Below are 20,739 nucleotides of genomic sequence, written 5' to 3'. Positions count from 1 at the left end.
CATTTTTTTTTGGTACGAAGTGAAGTTGTGTAGATATGTGTGTAGTTATTGACAATGACTGTTGAGACGACTGAGAACGACAGTATGTCGTTCCAGGACGACTTAATGCGTCTTTTATTCCATTAGACAGGGTATTATATTCTCTAATGAACCCCGTCAATTTATGATACCCCCTCGCCACTTTCTCCCCCTCTCTCTTACTCTCTCTCTTACTCTCTCTTACTCTCTACCTCTCAAGCACATAAAAATTACGGCCTCGATCAACAGATGGCGTTTCATGCATTTGCAGCTGGCCAGCGTGAAATTATTTTCCTCTCAAAAACTGCGGCTTGTTCATTAATTTAGCGTTGTGCAACTTAGCCTAACGCAATTACGCCGGCGTACTATAGCTGTTACAAGCAAACTTAATTATGGGGAAGACCCAGTGCAGACCCCTCAGCCTCCATACGCGCGCGTGCACACACACACGCGCGCACACACACACACACACACACACAATGCGGGAGTCAATGAGTATTTCAGTATATCTACAACGTCTACAGCCTAAGAGGAGAGCCGTGTGAGTCAATTTCAGGAGTGTAATAGATTTTGGGCTGTCGTGTGTGTGTGTGTGTGTGTGTGTGTGTGTACTCACCTAGTTGTGTTTGCGGGGGTTGAGCTCTGGCTCTTTGGTCCCGCCTCTCAACCGTCAATCAACAGGTGTACAGAATCCTGAGCCTATCGGGCTCTATCATATCTACACTTGAAACTGTGTATGGAGTCAGCCTCCACCACATCTCTTCCTAATGCATTCCATTTGTCCACCACTCTGACACTAAAAAAGTTCTTTCTAATATCTCTGTGGCTCATTTGGGCACTCAGTTTCCACCTGTGTCCCCTTGTGCGTGTTCCCCTTGTGTTAAATAGACTGTCTTTATCTACCATAGACTGCCATAATACTATCTATCTATCATATCATAGACTGACTACCACTGATGTGTGTGTGTGTGTGTGTGTGTGTGTGTGTGTGTGTGTGTGTGTGTGTGTGTGTGTGTGTGTGTGTGTGTGTGTGTGTGTGTGTGTGTGTGTGTGTGTTGACAAACAGCGTAACTATCTTCACAAGAATGTTCCTTGCTTAGCTAAATGAACTGTGGGGTTCAGTTCCTGAACCTCTTGCATGTCTCTCTATACCCCTTTCCCACCACCACTGCCCACGGGATGGGTATGGGGGTGCATAAGACCTGACTTAAACCAGCTATAACCTCTTCCCACCTGCTTCCCTGTTTCTTATCCTATCTCCTCCTCCCTCACTCCACTCTCTACCTCCAATTTCTTTCAATTTTCTTATCATGGAGAAGCGCTCCCCTCTCTCACTTTATTTGATTTATCGATAGTTTCCGTTGTGTTGTTCTCCCAGGCCTTCCCTACACGTTATCCCCCCCCCCCTGCAGGTCGGCGTTCAATCCCCGACCGCCCATATGGTTGGGCACCATTCCTTTCCCCCCGTCCCATCCCAAATCCTTATCCTGACCCCTTCCAAGTGCTATATAGTCGTAATGGCCCGGTACTTTCTATTCTTAATTCCCTTCCCTTCTCTCTCCGGAGCGCCTACTGTAGCCATCTTCTTGGAGAACATGATCCTGATCCACGGGCGCGATTTGGCACCGATCTTTAAACTGTTGACCCCTGTTCACCCAGCAGTAATTGGAGGCCCGGTTGTAAACTAATTATTGAGAGGTGGTGTTCCGTGGAGTAACTAGTGGAGTAAGACTTACCATGAACTATGGGAAGGGCGCAGCTTGCTAACAGGAGTCACCAGTCCAGTACTCACCTGCACAAGAAAAACATAATATTAGTAGTAGCAGAAGTACTAATATTAGTACATGTTGTAGCTGAAATACTTATACAAGTGTAAGCACTTGTACAGCCTGTAAGATCCCTCAGTACAGCCTGTAAGATCCCTCAGTACAGCCTGTAAGATCCCTCAGTACAGCCTGTAAGATCCCTCAGTACAGCCTGTAAGATCCCTCAGTACAGCCTGTAAGATCCCTCAGTACAGCCTGTAAGATCCAAGTAATCAATTCCTGTAAGTACCCTTTGTAATGCTTCAAGAAACACACACACACACTCTCAAAATTGCGTCTCATCCTCCTAGCCTAACAGTGTTGGCGAGATCATAGCAGTAACCACGGCTGTGGGAGCCGTGGCTGCATGTGCTGCGAATCTGCAGCTAATAAAGTTATCAGGTAGCGATTCCAATATTAAAAATTGGGTTTATTACAATGCGCGCCCGCTAGAAGCACCGCGGTGGTGCTGACCGACACTTTGCCTCAGTGTTATAACCTTCAGAGCGGACACATACACCCAGCCTAGGCCGAAAACGTTTAGAGGCCTAGGAATATTTAAGAGGCCTAATCAGAAAAAGGTAGCATTTAGTTGGATATTTTAGATATTTATAAAACATGAGTGTAAACGTGGCAACGTCGCATACGTCACGCGTTGCCTTGGCAACCAGCTGGGCGGGATACAAACAAACTGATGTGACGGTTGGTGCTGACCTGACCCCCAACGCCAACGCCACCCCAACCTCCACAACCTCCCCAACCTCCTGCTAACCTACCAGGTCAGTGTTGATCACAACCTCCACATATAACCTCATAACTCCCCCCCCCTCACCTCATACTACCGAACATCTAACCAACCTCATAAAACCTCTTGATCTCTAAGTACTACACTACACACCTCACATTTTTCACACTCATGGCCTCTCACAAGTAACGTCTCATGCCTCATTTCTTCCTACCTCATACTTTTGACCTCTAGCTCCTCACCCCATCATACACAAACACCCACGTCTTCAAACGCCTCTAATCACATGATTCTCCTTATCCCAGTGGACGACACCCCCCCCCCTTGGTACACCCCTCACAATGGCACTCTCTAGACACCCCACACTGGCACCCCCTCCCCCACCACCACAGTGGCACCCACAACCCGTAATACTCGACTTAACTACCTACTGGGTTTCCATACTACAGCACAATAACATCGTCCATATTGGTATTGGTATTGGACTATTGGTACTAGTATAACCATCCACGTTCACCAGAACACAAAGAACACTAAAGCGTGTTCACATGCAGGCCGAGCACCACCCCCCCCCCTACCCCTCCCCCACACATACACACACAACCACCCCCACTCCCCCTCTTGCGTGCGCACGCACATTTATGGCACCATTGAATGGCTAGCTATAAATGGGTAGGGTAATATGATTTTCGTGTCCGTATTGTTGGGTGGACAATTCACTCCCATCGTTAAATAGAGAAAACATGCACAGACACGGGGATGAAAGGGGGAGAAGGGGGGGGGGGGAGGTGTATACTTCTAAGTATTCATACACTCACCGTTTACTTGCAGCTTGAACTGTGTTTAGTATTAAAGTATGATTTGTGATTACTCAGTAGGCTAGTTTTTATTCTCAACGAGTCTCAATACGTCTTAAATTCACCATCAAAGATAAGGATACGTCCCCCTGGGTGTATGGGTGAGTGTGTATGAATGTATGACCACCCAGCCCCCCTGTGTGTGTATGGGCGAATGTGTATGAATGTATGACCACCCAGCACTCTGTGTGTATGGGTTATACCACCCCTCCCCACCCCCCACCCTCCCCTCTATACCTCTCTCTCTCTCGCGTGAGAATAAACACTAAAGTCATACAACAGTTTGTGGGACCGATCATTACTGCCCAAACGTCACCCCCGAGTGGATCATTAACCAGGCGAGCACTTGACGACTGAGAGAGTAAGTCACACGCGAGACCTAACTCGCAAAACGCACTCAGAAGCCGACCAGCCGAGTGCCCCCGTGAACCGCCTGAGTTGCACTCAAAAATCACCACCAATGAGGAAGCGTTATCATTCATCCCAAAAAGATCGCAATAACCAACGTACCATCGCAATAACCAACGCACCATTGCAAGAATCAACGCACCATTGCAAGAATCAACGCACCATCTCAAGAATCAACGCACCATCTCAAGAATCAACGCACCATCTCAAGAATCAACGCACCATCTCAAGAATCAACGCACCATCTCAAGAATCAACGCACCATCGCCACTGTATCACCATCACCGCGGAAGTATCACTACCACTCAAGCGCCAATACCCAATCGCAGCGATTGGGTATTGACGCTTGAGTGGGAGAGGACGAGAGGGAATTACCAGGGGGAAAGCGCCAAGCCATTAAGACTATATACCACATGGAAGGGGTCAGGATAAGGATTTGGGACGGGACAGGGGTAAGCAATGGTGCCCTCAACCACTTGGACGGTCGGGGATTAAACGCCGACCTGCACGAAGCGAGACCGTCGCTCTACCATCCAGCCCAAGTGGTTGGGAGAGGCCGATAAAACCCCGGGATAAAGGGTCACCATTGAAATTGAAATAAGTTTATTGAAGTAAAATACACACAAAGGGATGAGGTAGCTCAAGCTATTCTCACCCCGTTCAGTACATCGTGTTAATACATACATAAACACACATCACAGACAATAAACATATTACCCAACATTCTGAGAGATAAACATCTACACGTCCTAAGGCTCACCAGGTAGCTGAAAACCTCCTCGCTCTGAACGATATCTAACCACAGACCAGATCCCAAGTACTTTATCAAACGCAGCGAATATCCTTTTGCTAGCACGGCATGTATACAACTGGACAAACTGCAGTAGGATGGCAGTCAGAGGAACTCGCGAATAGAGAACTAAAACAAAAATCGGGGCCACTACGTTTGTTATTGGTGTTTGAGGTAGTCTATGACCCTCGGCGCTCTTCACGCCAGGTGAAGAAAATGGAGAAACAGAGCCCTGAGGCAACAGGAATATGGATATGGGGTTGGGGGAGCGAAATAGAATATCCCAGAAGAGAGAGAGGCAGATATTGAGCTAAAAAATATAAAAGTCTGAAAATGGCGAGAGAGGGGGGGGAGGGCTAGGAGTAAAAAAGACAATAAGGGGAGGAGATAAAGACAGTGCATGAGAGAGAGAGAGAGAGAGAGAGAGAGAGAGAGAGAGAGAGAGAGAGAGAGAGAGAGAGACAATATACTAGCCAGCAAGAGAGGGGAGACACCATAGTTATTAGTGTGTGTGTGAGGGGACACAGTAAACACCCGGAGGCGGACGAAGCTTCCCGCCACCGGACGGCCGCAGCGCCTCATGCCACAACACCTCCCCTTGAAATATCTCCCAAATGAACATCTAAAAATCGATGGTGAAGAGCAAAAAAGTACTCGCGCTTATAGCACTTCCTTAGACGGATAGCGGCGCTGGACGTGGACACCCTCACACCCACTGCATCAACATGTAACAACTGACTTTATCTTCCAGATAAGAAAGGGTACAAGTAATTAGGAAAATAAATTGGAGACAGAACGTGTTATGGAGTAGAAATTGCAGACAACGCCGACTATTCAAAGGGGAAACTAAAGATTTCCCATTTCTTAAATTAATATGCCTCTGGCAGGAGGAACCAAGAGGTACTAAGGCAAATAGAATACTGGGATTAGCATACAGAAGCGTTATCAGTAAGACATCTGATGCTATTCCTCAGCTTTATCTTGCCTTTCTTAGGCCCCCATTTAAATTAGGCAGTTCAATGTTGGACTTCACACTATAGAATGGACATAATATCACTTGAACGAGAACAAAGTTCGTATATAAATTTAATCTCGGGAATTAGAAACCTGACCACGAGAGATTAAGAAAACTTAGCATTTTAGAAATGCGAAGAGGTTTTTTTACACCCAAACTGGGTGTTATGATTGAAGTGTACAAATAGATTACAAGTTATATCAAATGGAATATTAATTTGGCAAGTTTAGACTCACTGGATTATATCAAGGTTACATACATATATTATATATGAGAATGACAGTGTGAGACCACGGAGGAAAAAATTAAACAGGAATTTCCTTAAAGTACTTTCGTATTTCAATAATACTTCTTCAGAAGGAATGCCTTCCGAAGATGTATTATCAAAATACGAAGGTACTTTAAGGAAATTCCTGTTTCAATTCTTCCTCCGTGGTCTGAAACGGTCACATTTTTCATCACGCGTTAATTTTCGTAATTTACACACACACATTATATATATATATATATATATATATATATATATATATATATATATATATATATATATATATATATATAATGAATCAATTTGCTTAGGTATAAATAGGAGCTGCTTGAAATGGGTCAAAAGGTCTTCTGCAGTTTCCCTAATTTGTATGTTTTTAAACAACCACGAAAGTAATTAAAATATTTTACGATTGCAAAAGAAAATACACACAACATGGGAGGAATATGGCACATGAAAGATTGTTATCCTCAGGGACAATAGGATAACAAAGAGGTTTTCCCTAAAAACAAAATTGATCTCCAATCTCTCTTATTACCTCAAGAGAACCTCATCCACATTTTTTTTTTAGAGGATTAGCAACGCTCACTTTAACCCCCCCCCCCCCATACCCTTAATTACAGTAAGAAAAATTAAACTGCCTTAGAGTATAATTGTGTAGAATAATCAGAGCAGTATAATATAAAATGTAAATGGTCTCAATTTAATATTCAGACCGCAGTACACTGTGTGTGTGTGTGTGTGTGTGTGTGTGTGTGTGTGTGTGTGTGTGTGTGTGTGTGTGCGTGTGTGTGTGTGTGTGTGTGGGTCCAGCCAGGCGGCCGCCACCTGTCACTGGACTCAACTGACAGGGGTGACAGGTGGGGGGGAGCTGGCTTCTCTAAAGCAAACCACCTCGCCACCTGCAGCTGGGAGTAGAGGCAGAGGGTGTGTGGAGGCAGCGTGTGTGTACTGAAGAGTACTAAGATGCACTGGAATGAGTGGAGGCACTTTTTGCCCCCCCCCCTCCTTCCTTGTACAGTGGAGGCACTCCTCTCGACCACCTGCAGAGTGAAGGAACTTGCCGCATTTCGAGGAAAAATAAAAATATTAATGGAGAGAGAGACTGTTACCGCCTAAGGTCAAGTGTATGCTAATTGTTGGGTCCTTGTCGTCCACTACCCGTCTCACCCCGCCTGTCCTGCCCCTCCTGTCCTCCCCGTCCCTCCTGTCTCGCCCTTCATCAAGCCTAGCCATCTGTGCAATACTTGCCTCCTATACTATAGAGACTATACGTCCTATAACTTGTTTATACCGAGACTAGGGGAGTCATTAGGACTAGTGCTGAAGTTACTAATGATGCTCCAGGCTGAGTGAGTGCCCTTCCGGTTACTGCCAGGAGATTCTCCAGTTTGTGTAGTAAGTAGCCCCTTCATGCGCCATTGTATCAAAGGCGCCCGTTAAGCAATATACTATTCCCTGCTTCCTTTTATCTTGCATTGATGTCAAATTATCGTAGGACTCCTGTGCGTATTTGCCATATGTGTCTGCAGCATCGAGCTATTAGCTCCTGGACCCCGCCTTTTGTAACCAATCTTCCCTTCAGTGGAGAGGAGTTCCCATCTTGGTTCAGTATTCCATTCCGAGCTGCAATTTTCCTTCGGAGGCTCTGGATTTTTGATTGCATATCTTAGGCGGCGTTAGAAGCAAAAGTTATTCTTGAAATTTAGCTAGAGGGCGTTCTCTCCGGGGAAGGGGGAATAGGTTAGACGGGTGACGGGGGAATAGGGGTTGAAAAGAGGTTGGGTTATGCTCTTCTCCTAACCCCACTACCTCATTTGCACCTTCCTGTACACGTAAGAAGAACCACATGACAAAGGGAACTGAAGACAACAATGTGTGAATACTTTAAGGTACACCTCTGTAGGGTACACCTCTGTAGGGTTACGCCTCTGTGGGGTACACCTCTGTAGGGTACACCTCTGTAGGGTAGACCTCTGTAGGGTAGACCTCTGTGGGGTAGACCTCTGTGGGGTACACCTCTGTGGGGTACACCTCTGTGGGGTACACCTCTGTGGGGTTCACCTCTGTAGGGTAGACCTCTGTGGCCTCCCCTTCACCTAGACACACCTCAATGGCGCTGTTATTACCCAGTATACACAAATATATAAGTATACCCTCAGTATACACTAGTCCCTAAGAGTATAGTGACCTGTTATGTTCCTTGTCGCTGTTATATACTTTCCGTATAACATTTGGACCAAATAATTCTCAACTATTTGTATATACTTAAGAATTATTATATATATAAAAATATATTAAAATATTAAATGGATATATTAATATATATATTGATGAGTTGATAAACTACCCAACTGCCCTATTAACGAGCGTCCGTCGTGTGTGTGGAGCGCTGGCCAACGACATGGTGTGTATACATGTGTGTGTGTAACAAATGTATACATGTATGTGTGTGTAACAAATGTATACATGTGTCTGTATCATTGAGCGACGTGGTTCAGGGCTGCCAACCCCTTCCAGGGGTAATTATCATTTAATTGCTGCCAATTCTGTATCATATTATTTGAACAGAACCTCTGTGTATTTTCCTGTATACTGATTTCTTACAATAAATTATGTGCTTTGTGTTAATGGTGTAATTAAAGAGGTATGTGAGAGGGGGATAAGTTACTGATTGGTGTTGTGGTACGTTAGTTGTGGTACGTTAGTTGATAATTAACATATTGGCTCTCCTCACCTCATCAGTCACTGAACTGAAGCGGTTGTGTGGATTCTCAGGTTAGCTGCATCAAGAGTCGTTATATATATATATATATATATATATATATATATATATATAAGTTCAAATAAAGTAAATATATATGTGTACATACAAAAGAATGGGGGTGGTAGGAGAAGATAATATTAGTGTTCAGTGAGAAACCACAAGGTCTCCTCTGAATACTTTTTATTTTCTTCTCCGAGGCTATGGGTCCCCACATTAGCACCAGAGGTGGTACCCTCACAAACTTTTATATATATATATATATATATATATATATATATATATATATATATATATATATATATATATATATATATATATATTAGTTACGGTGACTTATGTTTGCCAAGCTTCTAGTAACTCTGAGTTTTCACTCGAATTAGCTAAAATTGTTAGTCAAATCCATAGTGATATTAATGTTAGTGACTAAATTGACGTAAAAGCATTTCAGAGAAATCTTAAAAGAGTTTGTACTAGTCATCTTTTTATCTTCAAAGTATCAACCCCCTACATCTTGTAACACCCTGGCTGCCCCCTGCCCCCCCCCCCCATACACCCAGGCTGCTGCCCTACACCTTGGAACACCCGCAACACTACCAGACAGCTTCCACGACGCTTATGGCAACACATTACCTCTATATAATCTCATGTAAACTCAACACAAATTCGCTGACCATCCCATGGAAGTTACGATTAAAATTAAACTTTAAATTTAAACGTTACAACGCAAGGCGAGGAATCCGTGGCGTTGGCGGTCCAAGATTTAAATTGAACAAATATGTGGGCCCCCAAAATGATTCGAAATTTGCAACAAGTTCTCTCTTTGTATATTCAATCATAAAGGAATTATTTGCATATATGAATACGCATGCATACATGCATACATAAATACATTCATACAAGTTGTTTAAATTCAAACCCTAATCAACGGGTAAAGCTTTCCCCCCATGTTTGAATTCGACTTAAAATATTAATCGCATGTTTTTCTTTTTTTAAAGATTATTTGGCTGAGAATATTAAAGAAAGAAATATTTAACAAAATTAAGAAAACTACAATAACAGACGCTATAATCAACTAAAATACAACAAAACCAGCGTCCACATATAGGAATAATATATATATACTGAATATATATATATATATATGTATATATTTCCCCCAATACTCCTGTGCACGTTTCATCACAATTCAGTGAAGAACAATTAATCCCCAACATGCGACTCGTCCTATCACTATCATTCAAGTGATTCTCTGCTAGGCTGTTTGTTGTTGTTTCAGATTCAGCTACTCGCAGCCAAAGGTTCCAAGTGACACTATGGTGTGGTACATAGCTGTAACGATATGGCACAAACACTGTTGGTTTGTACCATATTGCTTTTTTACCTTCAAACCTATATTGCTTTTTTACCTTCAAACCTCTCTAGTGCCACTGGGAGTAGCTGTCGTGGTGAGGTCACGGCTGTCGTGGTGAGGTCACGGCTGTGGTGTGGCCCACTTGGCTCTCAGGTCACCTAGAGGTCACACAATACGGGCCCTGTAGCAACTTCCTCTCTACGAACTTACAGGCATTTCCTTTTAACTGTACACACACATCGTCTCCGGAAAGAGGAAGCGTGGAGTGTGTTCCAGCACACTACTGCCCACACTGGCCTTATAGGAAAATACTTTTCTTTTGAGAACAGTGGATGGGTCTTGGGGGGCTTAGTAGTACTCTAATGTCCTCGGCTCACTCACGAGGGAGGCAGGTTCAATAGCCAGAACCTCGACAAGACAAAGTACAGCAAATCCACAAGGGCCGTGATGAGGGTTCGAATCTACGTCCGAGAGGATCCCAGACGCGCCTTAATCGACTATGCCAAGACATGGTAAAAAAGATTGCAACCGGGAGTTCTACTGACCTCACATGGATCCTGCAGTCTCTCAGAGACACAAACCAGGGTTTTACACCAATTTCCCTCCCCCGCTTGTTCATTTGATCCATCACGCTATTGTGATTTCTGTGTGTAACAAAATAAAGGTTTCCAGCGCCCCCGACAACGGGAATCACATAGTTGTCTGGCACCAGGAGACCAGCACCCCACACCCCGCCCCCTCGTCTCACGCCAATTCATCTTGCTCTACAGTCTGTGATGCCAAGTTATGTGCTTTTCATTAATGATAATGATTTGAACGCTATTAAAATGATTAACCGTGCGCACGGGTGCCTTCGCGTAGGCTTCGACGGCAATTAGCGATTGCGGTAATGGAGAGAACGGGCGAGATTGTGTGTCGAACTCACCGGCACTTTGAACAACCAGGAGATGTTTGCCCTCCTGCTGCTGTCGGCGAGTGCTGGCAAGGAAGCTACAAGATACGAAAGGTAAGGGAATGAAGAGTAAAGATTAAAGGAGACGAGGGAATAAGCAGGTAGGAAAGTGAGGGTGAAAACTATGAACCAGGAGCAGAGACTTTTACAAGGTGAATGGACCCAAACAAGAAGACTTTGGAATTAAACAAGCATGGAATTAAACTAAATAAAGACGACATGCAACTAAAGAAAAAATATGAAATAAATTAAGGTGGAATGAAATTAAATAAAGATGAAAGAAAATTAAGCAAGGAGGTAGAGAAACACAGAAAACCGGGATGAAACGTAAAGTAGGAAACTAAGAAAATGGAAAGAAACTGAGCTAATGTATAGATAACTAACTAATGAAAGTAGAAAATTAAAGTGCAACGTGCACCGCCGTTGTGAAAAATGAAAAGAAAAAACGTAAAAACGTTTTATAAAGTGAAAAACGTGCACCGCCATTGACCCCCTCCCCTACAATGCACCTTCGAACAGTGCACAACACCATATCTACAGTGCACATCACCCTCGCCACCGTGCATTAGGCTACCCCCACACCGTTGTGCACCATGATAATCCATACTGTGATCCTCATAATGATTTTTCACTGTACGAGAGTTGAGATACTCTCAAAAAAAAAATTGGTACGTTTCTCAAAAGCCTCAAGTAGAAAGCCGCAAATCGAAAAGAAAATTATAGACTAGGCTACACCATCCAATCAACCGGATATCAAAAACAAAGTTGATAATTTACAAAAGCGAGTCAGCCAAGCCTTTCAACGAGGCTTGGCTGACCCGCTCCCCACAACCAGGAAATCTTGCCTGCACAAAATAGCAAATTTATTTAAGAGCCGCTATAAAACAGATTTATTTTTGCAATAACTTTGATGTTACAAAAGCACGGGCATTTTAGGGTACAGAATCATGAGCCTCAGACAGGTTAGTTTATACACAGCGTGTGTATAAGTCTCTTGTATTCCTGTTACCATTGCAAAGTTGGATTCGTATTCATTATCACTCAGTAGATAAAATTATTATAAACACTACCCTCATTAAAAAACTAAATTTAAATAGTTTTAATTGTACATATTTATTCAAAATCGTAATACCGGGTCGTGTTGGCAACTGACACTTTGCTAAGCGCCTATTTATATATGATATCTTATATCTGAATGTAATTAATTTATTAAATTATATTGGTTACGTTAATTATTAATTTATTTAGGTGAAGTTCTGCATATGTTAAGCAGAGTTACGGAATAAAAAGACACATTTAAATTAGGTCAGGTTGATCAGTTTGTGATTCAAATGCAAATGATGACACATTATGTACATTAAACTGAGTATGACCTATCTTTTCACAGCCTATCAATTTAAAGGTTAGCATTATCGGAAATCTAAATTAAGATAATTTTATTGGAGAAACTCATTACAATGCCGTAACGCTTGAATGAAGATGAAAACCTACTTTCCTGTATACAAGAAAGTATTAAAAGGTATTTATACTTTTGGGTGTAAGTATTAAAAACCAAATTTTTGTTTTGAATACACAAGTTTTTAATACAAATGTAACCTATATCCTTTCTCAAGGTACTGTATACAATGTTCTTTACAAACTTTTCACAATTTCATTATTAACCAACTATATATATTATATATAAACTACTAGACATGGTCAGTTTTGTGTAATACCCAAATGATATAAATAAAATTGTATAAAATTTTTAATTATACTGATAACATTAATAACTAATCGATTTGGTTTAGTTCACCAATGTTAAGTAACCGAAATAATTGGCATAGATTAGGTTAGGCTGCTAAGATGGCTTTGGATGAAATTTAAAAAGACAAATCCATATTATGTATATTAAAACGAAAATACCTTTCAACGCACAAACCATTTTAATGTTCTGCCATTAGGAAAACCATGCCTATTAGGCACACAGCTAGACGACCAATAACATTGTAGGACCAGATCACCCTGCACAGTGAAATCTTCGGAACGTCACGAGAAAATATTGAGGTCATACTAATGTGGGATGGAACCCATATCCCTGAATGCCTTGTCATCGTCATAGCGAACCTCCTGCCACTCTCATCACGCCCTCGTGGACTCTCTAAGAGCCTGGGGCCAGATTCACGAAAGCACTTACGCAAAGACTTACGAATCTGAACATCTTTTTTCAATCTTTGGCGGCTTTGTTTCCAATTATTAAACAGTTAATGAGCTCCGAAGCACCAGGAGGCTGTTTATAACAAAACAGTTTTATGGAAAGTTTTCATGCTTGTAAACTGTTTAATAAATGTAACCAAAGCCGTCAAAGATTGAGGAAAGATGTACACGTTCGTAAGTGCTTGCGTAAGTATTTTCGTGAATCTAGCCCCTGTTCTCTCGATTTCTCCTAAAGAAAAAAATTGGAGTGGTGCAGCCTAACACAAAGTGCCTAAACATTGACAATCCACCTAACATACCGGAGCCGATTGTCATAGGAAGTCATTAATCAATCAACAATGTCTCCCATTTGTCATAGTAAGCATCATTATTTCGGTGGTTGCAATTTCTTTAAACAACAGCAATGTTGACGCTGGGAGGAAAGCCTATCAAATGTAGTGCATTCAACATGAGGACAGTGCGATAAGTGTCATTGTTGGTTTCTCTGTATTTCCCTCTGGCTTTGAGGATGCTCCATTTGAAACTTTGTGAAACCACGTCCTGCTCGTTCACACCACGACGCCCACTCTCACAACCTACCAATGTAAATGCAGGACCAGATTACCTTAGCATCATCACTCCCACATACAGAACACACACACACATTATATATATATATATATATATATATATATATATATATATATATATATATATATATATATATAATATATATATATATATATATATTATTAAATATGACAGAAAAAGTAAGATTAATAATTCTAACACGAATTTTTTCAATCTTTCGTACATTTCTTTTCACTGTTGGAGGTAAATCAAAAATCAATTCTCCAAAATTCATTTTTTTTTCTTTTCCACAGCTCATAAAACGGAGGAAAGGGTCCTGAAAGATATTGTTAATAGAAACGTTATCCCTACAGACAAAAATCAGAAGATACAACTGACAATTTACTATAAAACCAGAAAAACGGCCAGCCTACTCATGAGAAACTCTCCAGACACAAAACAGAACGCTTTAAAAGAGACTAACGTCGTCTATGCCTTCAAATGCCCTCTTGGGGACTGTAAGCTCCAAAAAAAACAGTATATAGGCAAAACAACAACATCTCTTTCTAGGCGTTTAACGATGCATAAGCAACAGGGCTCCATTAAGGAACATATAATCTCTTCCCACAACCAAACCATCGCCAGAGAAATCCTAGTAAAACAACACAGAAATCATCGATAGATACAGCGATAGCAGGCGGCTTGACGTTTGCGAGGCACTACACATCAAGAAGTCAACACCAGCAATCAACAGCCAATTAATGCACAACTATATTCTACCCACCTCAAGACTCCGCTCCAATATAGAAGCATCAAGAAATATGGACCAAATAGGCTTTCTACAATCACTTCTATTCAATACCCATTGTTTCGTGTTCTGTCTTGTGTTGACGAAATTAATACCCTATTAATACCACCTCTTGTTCTGTCTTGTGTTGATGAAATTAATACCCTATTAATGCCACCTCACCCCATCCACCTCTCTCAAATGTAGATATAAAAACGGAGATGCGTAAGTTCTATTCAGTTGTGTATTTGTAAACTAAAGTCTTTGAAAATGTAATAAGTTTTACGAAACGCGCTCGTGTCGCGTCAGACTAGAAATAAAAATGAATTTTGGAGAATTGATTTTGATTTACCTCCAACAGTGAAAAGAAATGTACGAAAGATTGAAAAATTCGTGTTAGAATTATTCATCTTACTTTTTCTGTCATAATTTAATAATATATGTCTACAGGAAAGACTGCTACCAAAATATACTAATATATATATTATATATATATATATATATATCTATATATATAATATATATATATATATATACTATATATATATATATATATTATATATATATATATATATATATATATAATATATATATATTTGTTTCAAAATATAGATGTAGGCAACACTAACTGTTGTAAAATACAGTGTAGCCTACACCACCAGGCACCACGCAATTTTATCAATACATGCATCATACCAGACCCCGACAATTACACAGAACATCATGCAAGACCACACACACACACAAGCAAACACTACGCACCACATCACTCATACAACAGTGTATTATCCACTCCCCCTTCCCTTCCCCCCCCTTTAACTGTGCACCACGCTACCTAAATAGCACACCAAGCCCCTTCCACCAATCTAAACTATGTAACACGCTTCCTTCCACCTCAACAATCATCATCACCACCTCCTCACCTCGACAATCCCAACACGCTCGCCACCACGTCAACACAATACCATCAAAACCTACTTGGGAATAATTGTTACTCTCTAACTAGCGTTCTCTACATTCGAGCAGAGCCCTGTAGGGTACAACCCTCAGTGTGGGCAGGGGGTGAATGTGGGGGACGGACTCCCACGTTAAGGCTAACCCTACTGTGGGCTGGTGGCCGCCCACTGTGGGTCTGCCCAATATTCAAGGTCGGGGGCCCAATATACGAACTGGAGACCAGGCAATATATGGGTTTGGGGCGCCGCCCATAGTGTGGCAGGCCCATATACTGTGGTTCGCCCACGATGGGGGTTGAATCCAGAAACTTGGGAGCTTCCCAATGGTGGAACTGACCAAATATAATTGAAGACTACCTGCAGAAGGCTGACCCAGTATGACCCAGTAGGCGGGGGGCAGCGACCCCACAGTGTGGGGGGGGCTGACCAATATACATATGGAGAGAGAGAGAAGGGGGGAGGGTTGCCCACAGTGGGGCTGACCTATGAAGGGGGCTGACCTCTCCACTTACGTCACTGCGCCGTCAGGAGTTCATTTCTTATCGAAGTTTTGGGCGGAAACTGGAAGCGTGCGCCGCCGGTGGCTGCGCCCTCGCAGTTTCTTTACCAAAATGAGGTTGGGCGAAACAAAGAAAGAAATGTCAATAGACAGTGGAATACCGCCTTCACTTCCGACCCCTCCTCCTCCCCCCCCCATTCCCCATTCCCCTCCCCCCGAACAGAATCAATACCAGAGCAGTCTTCGGCTTCCCAAGTTGGTATTCCATGCTTTTTTGGGCGAAGGGCTTTTTGCTCCATTGGTCTCTGGCGGTGTACATTACACGCGACAACTTATCTTGACTGTAGCGGCGTCTGGAGGCCTGAGAGCGGGGCCTATTCGCCCCGTGAACCTACCTGTCAAAGAGCTGAGGAGATGAAGAGAGTCCTGGGTAAACAAAGATCACTGTAAGGAGCGACACAAGCCCCACAACCTTCCACCACGACTCACACCGACAGACTGACCCACACTACCGCCGCACACACGCCCACAGTTGCCACTCGCCATTAACCCCATATTTATCACACCGCTTAAATAACACTTCCCGTTAATTTTGCCATGTTTTATGCGTATCATAAGGATGGCACTAGTGAAACTATGCATCAATACAGAAGCGTAACGAAGATTTTCTTTAATAAACAGATATTACAAAAGTTTGGAACAGCTGGACTTGGTAGTTGGTCTGGCCGCCGCCAGAGGTCTCCCCCGTACAAGCTGGGCGGGTAAGTCGACAGGAATGTTTAACATAGTACTACATTATATATATATACTCTTCCCAGTACTGCCGTCAACGTCGTCTTGGTACACCCAACACTGCGCAAACACAACAGTGGAGATATAAACGGAAACAAATTATTACTAGACGTGAATAAATTGATTTTTGGAGGGTGAGTCAGCCAACGTGTTGGACGGGGGGAGGGGGGGGGAGGTTCCCAGTATTTCCAGTGACTCACCATTATAATTTGTCTCAAACTATTCATTCTGTGTAGTTGTGAATATAGAAATGCCTAGGGGCGCTTTCATGATCTTTCACGCAGTATCTGAGCTTCTATAATGATGTGTGTGTGTCCGTTTTGAACACGAAAGCACCGAGGCATTTGCTCTCTCATATATATTATATATTATTATATATGCCAAAAGGATGAGATCAATTATTTTTGCACGAATCTTTTCTATTTTCTTGCGTTTTTTTTCTCCATTTGAGGAGGAAAGTGGAAAAGTTCTCTCAAAAAAATTATTTTTTTTAGAGTTTATTACGGCCTAGGGATGATACGAAATGCGTTTCGTCAATTCTGTCAACATTTTCAAAGGCAGTCACAAATACATACAATTTGGTTGGAGCAGCAGAATTTATTATATATATATATATATATATATATATATATATATATATATATATATATTATATATATATATATATATATATATATATATATATTTATATATATATATATATATATATATATATATATATATATATCGTACCTAGTAGCCAGAATGCACTTCTCAGCCTACTAGGCAAGGCCCGATTTGCCTAATAAGCCAAGTTTTCATGAATTAATGTTTTTTCGACTACCTAACCTACCTAACCTAACCTAACCTAACTTTTTCGGCTATCTAACCTAACCTAACCTATAAAGATAGGTTAGGTAGGGTTGGTTAGGTTCAGTCATATATCTACGTTAATTTTAACTCCAATAAAAAAAAAATGACCTCATACATAATGAAATGGATAGCTTTATCATTTCATAAGAAAAAAAATTGTGAAAATATATTAATTCAGGAAAACTTGGCTTATTAGGCAAATCGGGCCTTGCATAGTAAGCTGAGAAGTGCGTTCTGGCTACTAGGTACGACATATATATATATATATATATATATATATATATATATATATATATATAATTACACTCCGCTATCTGGAAGATGGCGGAGGGTAGCCTAGGGCGCCTGACAGCTGAATGAACAGCGCTTCAGATTCGTAGTCCTGAGGTTCCGGGTTCGATCCCCGGTGGAGGCGGAGACAAATGGGCAAAAAGTTTCTTTCACCCTGATGCCCCCTGTTACCTAGCAGTAAATAGGTACTTGGGAGTTAGACAGCTGCTCCTGGGGTTGTGTAACAAAAAGGAGGCCTAGTCGAGGACCGGTCCCATAGTAATTCCCATAGAGTTTTTAGGTGATCTTAATGCTATATTTTCCGAGAGATACGTGCAGTTGTTTCAGTGCTTCTTGGTAATTTTTCCGAGAGAAGGGGGAGAGGGGAGGGAGGGACGAAGGGGGGACCAAGGGCGTCAAGTGGGAAATGGGGGGGGAAAGTGGGAAATATGGGGGGGGGGGATGAAGAGACCCGGGTGCAGCCGGGTCTCTGCAGCCTTTTATAACTTATATACGAAGGAAATGTCTGTTCGAGGTTGGAGGGAAGAGGTGAAGAGGTGGAGGTTATCTTGAGGTGCTTCCGGGGCTTAGCGTCCCCGCGGCCCTGTCGTCAACCAGGCCTCCTGGTTGCTGGACTGGTCAACCAGGCTGTTGGACTGCTCGTAGCCTGACGTATGAGCCACACGTCCAGTCAACAGACCAATCACAGCTCAAGTAGCTTCGACAAAATATATTTTAGAATTCTCATTCTTGGCTACGTAGACGAGGGGAGGGAAATGAAGAGGCACAGTGCAGACTTGGATTCAGAGAGCAAGTCGTCACGGTGTCTGACAGACCACAGGAGCTGGCGCTCGTTCGAAGCTCGGCATGCACCGATATCCCTCTCTCTTTATAGCCTCCTGGAAGCCTATGCCCGACAACTAGCTCCGAGCGCTCAGTGTTTGCTCAGGTCATGCATGCGTAGCCTTAAGGGAAAAATATGTATGAACAAATATTGGTATGGGGAAAGTATGCGTGAAAAAATATATTGAAAAATATGCATGTGGTAATATATATATGCTTGAGGAAATATGTGAAAGGGGAAGTATGCATGTGGGAAAATAAACACGAGAGAAAAAAAGGAAAATAAAACAAAATCCCCGCTAGGGTAATTGCCATGATGCCTTATAACAGCCAGGATAACAGCCGGGATAACAGGCAAGGCGCCGGGATAGCGGTTTATAGTCTTTGCCGAGACTAAACACATCAGGCACTGGGTCAGTGATATCCAGGCGCCGGGTATGCTATCCCGGAGCTGGGTATGCTATCCCGGCACTGGGTATGCTATCCAGGCGCCGGGTATGCTATCCCGGCGCTGGGTATGCTATCCCGGTGCTGGATATGCTATCCCGCTGTGTTTTCGCTCAGGGCTTCAGGGACAGATGGTAAAGTGACAGGCAGAGGGGTCAGACGGGCAGCTGTGACAGCTGGATTACGAGAAAATGGAAATCATTCTGTTGACTATGGGCATGATGGACTGGGCGCTTTACCCACGAGACGCTCTGCTTTTTTTGTGAAGGATTTAGTAATATTCACTGTGTAAAGGAGGCGATAGGCTTGTGGTACATAAAAATCCGTCTGAATTACATAGATTTATGTAATCGCGGCTATAGATTTTTACAGGAAAATCTAATTTTTATTACTGAAAGTTTTGAATGACGAAGCAGGGAAATTCTCACTTGTTTTAGCCTTAACAACACTATGTTTTGTCTCAAAACAGTTTTGCAAGTATCTTTGGTGAGGAATTTGCATTTTAAATATGCGCTATGGAGCCTAATTCATTTACATAGAAATATTCAAAACCAAATTGTTAGGATGTACACGGGGACAAGTTCTTTGACGCGGGTCAAGGGAAACTGGAATGTTTGACTGGAAGAAAAACTGTATTTCTATAAGATGATGATAAAAGCTATTTCACAAGCCTGTCGCAAATACTCCAGAGAGAAGTCATTTAAGGAGATTATGAAGGGATCTCTAGCGTGGGCATGCTGGCTAAGGTCTGGGGCAGCTGCCTAGGTGTTGTATCGTGGGGAGTCTATCGGAGCTTAGCCCGAGAGGAAAGTATTCTATTTTGTGTCGCGGATGATGTAGTGAATGAGATATCTTAGTGATGTTTCATTAATTATATTAACCTCTCGTTGCTATTACACACACCTTATCAAGACTAACTGGTACATCCCGACACTATCGAAGGGGATAACGGGACATTGATGCATGTACTGTACGTGTAATAATGAAAATAATGTACATAATTAATCATTAGTATTTATACTAATAGTAGTAATAGTAGAGTGGTATTACAGGTAGCAGCAACAGTTGTGGTATCAGTCGTAGCAGATCCCAAAAATATTAACAGTAGAAGTATCATTTAACAAATTAACAAAACGATTACACAAACAATTTTGTATAAAAAAAATCACTGCAGTAATATTAATTAAATAACAGTCATAAAACAAAAGTCATAATAATAAAAGCCACCAACATAAAAATCACCCCCCCCCACAAACACACACCTTCACCCCACACACACACACACACACACACACAAACACACCCACCCCACCCACACACACACGCACACCCACCCACACACAAACACACACACCCACCCCACCTACACACACACCCACCCCACCCACACACAAACACACACCCCACACAAACACACACACCCACCCACACACACAAACACACCCCACCCACACACACACACCCACACAGACACCCTCCCCCTCCCACACAAACCCACCCCACCCACACACAAACACACACCCCCCCCACACACACACGCACGCACACCCACCCACACAGGCACCCTCCCCC

At 42.4% G+C, this 20,739-nt stretch overlaps 2 protein-coding genes across 5 annotated transcripts in view; one reads left to right on the top strand and one right to left on the bottom strand.

The window, feature by feature from the left end:
• LOC123770268 (follistatin-related protein 5) overlaps window positions 1-16,490 on the bottom strand; it is a 427,322-nt gene extending 410,832 nt beyond the window's left edge. For all 4 annotated transcript variants that reach the window (XM_045761955.2, XM_045761957.2, XM_045761956.2 and 1 more), the window contains exon 1: window positions 16,359-16,490. The gene's annotated coding sequence lies outside the window, so the exon portion shown is untranslated. The remainder of the gene's footprint in view (window positions 1-16,358) is intronic.
• Window positions 10,914-20,739, top strand: part of LOC138373362 (neurofilament heavy polypeptide-like) — a 55,651-nt gene continuing 45,825 nt past the window's right edge. Inside the window, exon 1 of the mRNA XM_069339560.1 lies at window positions 10,914-11,030. Within this exon, the coding sequence (XP_069195661.1) occupies window positions 10,914-11,030 (117 nt within the window). The remainder of the gene's footprint in view (window positions 11,031-20,739) is intronic.

This window comes from Procambarus clarkii, chromosome 42 (assembly GCF_040958095.1).
Source record: "Procambarus clarkii isolate CNS0578487 chromosome 42, FALCON_Pclarkii_2.0, whole genome shotgun sequence".
Lineage (NCBI taxonomy): Eukaryota > Metazoa > Arthropoda > Malacostraca > Decapoda > Cambaridae > Procambarus > Procambarus clarkii.
This window is presented reverse-complemented; position numbering and strand designations above follow the sequence as displayed.